Source organism: Nansenia antarctica (assembly GCF_963989245.1).
Source record: "Nansenia antarctica genome assembly, chromosome: 16".
Classification (NCBI taxonomy): domain Eukaryota; kingdom Metazoa; phylum Chordata; class Actinopteri; order Argentiniformes; family Microstomatidae; genus Nansenia; species Nansenia antarctica.
Window position 1 is genome coordinate 26,409,991 of NC_137686.1, and position 5,000 is coordinate 26,414,990.

General features: G+C 57.1%; 1 protein-coding gene across 1 annotated transcript in view; it reads right to left on the reverse strand.

The window, feature by feature from the left end:
* The window catches only part of vwa5b2 (von Willebrand factor A domain containing 5B2), a 30,021-nt gene that overhangs the window by 6,520 nt on the left and 18,501 nt on the right, over positions 1 to 5,000 (reverse strand). Inside the window, 5 exon segments of the mRNA XM_080546263.1 lie at positions 898 to 1,032; positions 1,616 to 1,981; positions 2,851 to 3,091; positions 3,631 to 4,034; positions 4,504 to 4,708. Of these exon segments, the coding sequence (XP_080402389.1) occupies positions 898 to 1,032; positions 1,616 to 1,981; positions 2,851 to 3,091; positions 3,631 to 4,034; positions 4,504 to 4,708 (1,351 nt within the window).

Below are 5,000 nucleotides of genomic sequence, written 5' to 3' on the forward strand. Positions count from 1 at the left end.
TAGGAGGCAGACTCATTTACAAGAGTGAAAAAGTGGTCGTTGTGTGTAAATAGCAGCTTCCCATTGTAAAGACTATGGTCATTTGACCCCCGAGGCGGTCTACTTTTACCCCAGGCCATGGTGCTAGACCCCTGGACCACCCCAGGCCATGGTGCTAGACCACTGGACCACCCAAGGCCATGGAGCGAGACCACTGGACCACCCCAGGCCATGGAGCGAGACCACTGGACCACCCCAGGCCATGGAGCTAGACCACTGGACCACCCCAGGCCATGGTGCTAGACCCCTGGACCACCCCAGGCCATGGAGCTAGACCACTGGACCACCCCAGGCCATGGAGCTAGACCACTGGACCGCCCCAGGCCGTGGAGCTAGACCACTGGACCACCCCAGGCCATGGTGCTAGACCATTGGACCACCCCAGGCCATGGTGCTAGACCACTGGACCACCCCAGGCCCACTGGACCACCCCAGGACATGGTGGTAGACCCCTGGACCACCCCAGACCATGGTGCTAGACCCCTGGACCACCCCAGGCCATGGTGTTAGACCACTGGACCACCCCAGGCCGTGGTGCTAGACCACTGGACCACCCCAGGCCATGGTGCTAGACCACTGGACCACCCCAGGCCATGGTGCTAGACCACTGGACCACCCCAGGCCATGGTGCTAGACCACTGGACCACCCCAGGCCATGGTGCTAGACCACTGGACCACCCCAGGACATGGTGCTAGACCACTGGACCACCCCAGGCCCACTGGACCACCCCATGGTGCTAGACCACTGGACCACCCCAGGCCGTGGTGCTAGACCACTGGACCACCCCAGGCCATGGTGCTGGACCACTGGACCACCCCATGGTGCTGGACCACTGGACCACCCCAGGCCGCGGGTACCTGTGTTCCTGGCGTCGGCGGTGTCGGCCAGGCCCTTGTGGGTGTTGTTGTCGGTGGCGGTGAAGGCCGTGTACATGCAGATGATGTTGCAGCTCTTGCTGGTCTGGATGGCCTTGACGCGGTGACGCTTAGGACCTGGAACACCACCAGGAACACACACACCCATGGAACACCACCACACACACGTGGAACACCACCAGGAACACACACACACACACACATGGAACACCACCACACACACATGGAACACCACCACACACAGAACACCACCACCACCACACACACATGGAACACCACCACCACCACCAGCACCACACACACACACACACACACACATGGAACAACACCACCACACACACATGGAACACCACCACAGCCACCACCACCAGCACCACACACACATGGAACACCACCACCAGAACCACACAACAATGGAACACCACCACCACCACCACCACACACACGGGACAGAGCAGTAGGGATTAGAGACCAAACTATCAATCAATCAATCAGAGTTTTAGATTTAGCCTCTCATGGATGGAACTTGCGAAACTCTCCCGTTCTGCTACTGTATATCAAGTCTGCTTGACCGGGTTCGATCGAGAGTTGTTTGATCGAGAACTTTGAGTTTGATCGAGAAAGTTTGATCGAGAACTTTGAGTTTGATCGAGAACATTTTGAACTTGTGTCTAGAGCAGAGTGTGTGTGTTCTCCTCACCGTGCTCGATGTCGTTCTCCTTCTCCGCCATCTTCTCAAAGTCTCTGATGACGGAGCGTGCGGTCAGCTGGTGGATGATCTCCTCCCAGGGCTCCCCTCCTCCTCCTCCTCCTCCTCCTCCTCCTCCCTCTCCCTCTCCTTCCCCTCCTCCTCCACCTCCACCCAGGCCCTCGGGGGTCCAGAGGTGGGACAGGTCCACGGTGACCTCCCAGGACACGGGCCTCCCCCCCAGCAGGCCGTGGATGAGGGAGCGGCACTGGGCCGGGGACGTGAGGGGGGGGTCATCCGGGGGTGCCGCCGCGAACAGGTACTCTGGGTCTGTGAAGCTGTCCCAGTCCAGGGGGGAGGCGGGGAACAGCAGCCCGTCTGGGGGGAGGGAGGGAGAGACACAGAGACGGGGGAGGAGGGAGAGACACAGAGAGGGGAGGAGGGAGGACACAGAGAGAGGGGAGGGAGAGAGACAGAGAGAGAGGGAGGGGGGGGGGACACACAGAGAGAGGGGAGGGAGAGACACAGAGAGAGGGGAGGGAGAGAGACAGAGAGGCGGTAGGAGGGAGGACACAGAGAGAGGGGGAATGTTGGTGACTCATAAGTGGTTGGATGGATGGATTAGTGGATGGATGGATGGATGGATGGATGGATGGATTAGTGGATGGATGGATGGATGGATGAACGGTGGATGGATGGATGGATGGATAGACAGTTGGATGGATAGACAGTTGGATGGATAGATAGACAGGTGGATGGATAGATGGACAGTTGGATGGATAGATAGACAGTTGGTTGTATAGATGGATAGACAGTTAGATGGTTGTATAGATGGATAGACAGTTGGATAGATGGACAGACAGTTGGATGGATAGACAGTTGGACAGACAGTTGGATGGATAGATGGACAGACAGGTGGATAGATAGATGGACAGTTGTATGTATAGATGGACAGACAGATGGATGGATAGATGGATAGACAGTTAGATGGTTGTATAGATGGATAGACAGTTAGATGGTTGTATAGATGGATAGACAGTTAGATGGTTGTATAGATGGATAGACAGTTGGATAGATGGACAGACAGTTGGATGGATAGACAGTTGGACAGACAGTTGGATGGATAGATGGACAGACAGGTGGATGGATAGATGGACAGTTGTATGTATAGATGGACAGACAGATGGATGGATAGATGGATAGATGGACAGACAGTTGGACAGACAGTTGGATGGACAGTAACTAACTGGAGTCGGTGAGGCTCCTGCGGGACAGCGCCCCCTGGGGGGTGGCCTGGGTCTCCCCGTCGCTCTCCTCCAGCCTCCCGCCCACCGCCTGGTCGAAGGACACCCTCTCTAGCGCCCTCCGCAGGCGGTGCATGTCCAGCTCGCCCTGGGGGGAGGAGAAACTGCGGCCCGCCATGGTGGAACGGGCCAACGCCCTCTGCCTCCTCCGGGACTCCTCCCCCCCTGTGGACAGACGGCCCGTCTGGATTGGGGGGGGGGGAGAAAGGGGGGAGAGGGGGAGGGGAGGGGAGAGACGGAGAGAGAGAGAGAGGCGGAGAGGGAGAGGGAGAGGGAGAGAGAGAGGGAGACAGAGAGAGAGAGGGAAAGAGGGAGAGAGAGAGAGGGAGAGAGAGAGGGAAGGTGAAACTCAAACAGTCTGAATGGTATGAAAGTGATGTTATTCATTCTCTTAACACTAGAACAGCTGTGCCTTTTTTTACCTACTATAAGAGCCGCTGCCTCGGGGGTCAAATGACCATAGTCTTTACAATGGGAAGCTGCTGTTTACATACAACGACCACTAGTTGGCCGTCTTGTAAATTAGCCTGCCTCCTACACAGAAAAACTGCAAAATAGCTTTATACTAGCTTATCCTGAGGTGATTTTGAAAATGTAAGGATACTGGGTGGTAGAACGCAACATATCTAGGAGAAGTCATGAAAGGAAGGTCCTGAAATATGATCGAGTGCAAAGATACAAAAATACTTTTGACCCCTAACCCTGACCCTAACCCTCTCCTACCTTCTTCGCCCCAGAAGAAGAGTCTGTGCTCTCGGCGGCAGAGTAGGAGGACGGGGGGGGGGGCAGTTGCCACGGCGACTCCCCCCAGCGGGACAGGGTGGTCCTGTGTTCCGTCTTCTCCATCTTCTCCAGGCCCTGAGGTAGGGACCCCCCCGTGTCTGGCCCCAGGAGGAGGGGGGCGGGGGGAGGGGGGCCTCCCTGGAGGAGGGGGTCGACGGGGAGGGGGCAGCAGGAGTCGGAGGCGGCGGAGGAGGTGTGTGTGTGTGTGTGGGTGGTGTGTGTGTGTGTGTGCAGGCCCCTCTCGCTGCTGAGGGAGCAGCGGGTGAGGACGTACTGCTCCTGGACGTAGGAGCGCTCCTGGATCCTCCGCCGCACGTCGCTGGACCAGTCCACCTCCCCCCCGCCTGTAGGGGGCGCCAGAGAGAGAGGAGTCAGGGACGCTCGATGGTTGTTGTGGTCGTAACGTGGTCAGGGTGTGGTTGTCGTGTGGTCAGGGTGTGGTCACGGAGTGGTCAGGGTGTGGTTGTAACGTGGTCATGTGGTGTGGTCATCATGCGGCCAGGGTGTGGTCATGGTGGGGTCGTTACGTGGTCATGGTGGGGTCGTAACGTGGTCATGGTGTGGTCACGTTGTGGTCGTAATGTGGTCATGGTTAAAGCACTTTGAGCTGCAATGTTTTCAGGAAAAGTGCTATACCAATAAAAGTTATTATTATTATAAATATTATGGTATGGTCGTCTTGTGGTCCGGGTGTGGTCGTAACGTGGTCAGGGTGTGGTCGTCATGCGGTCACAGTGCGGTCACGGTGTGGTCGTCATGCGGTCACAGTGTGGTCGTCATGCGGTCATGTTGTGGTCAGGCGCGTGCTGGTACCTGTGTCTGTGTCTCTGGCGCAGGAGAACTCGGAGGAGATTTCCCGGGAGATCTCCCTCAGCGCCTCCTCCAGCTCCCCGCCGTCTGATGATGTCATCATGGGGAGGAGCTCCGAGGCGGCGGGAGGGGAGAGCTCGTCGTTGGACAGGCCGAACACGGAGCCCACGGAGCCGCGCGATAGGCCCCTGTAGCCCCGGCCCCGCCCCTACAGGAAGACAGGAAGAGACACGCTAAGAATACCAGTAAGAGTACACACACACACACGTATGCAAGCACACACGTACACAAGCACACACACAAACTCACACACGCACACACACACACACACACATAAACTCACACATGCAAGCAGGCAAGCACACACACACGAACTCACGCAAGCACACACACACACACACACACACACACAAACACACACACACACACACACACACACAAACTCACACACCCACATACACACACACACACACACACACAGTGCCACACACACAGTGCCA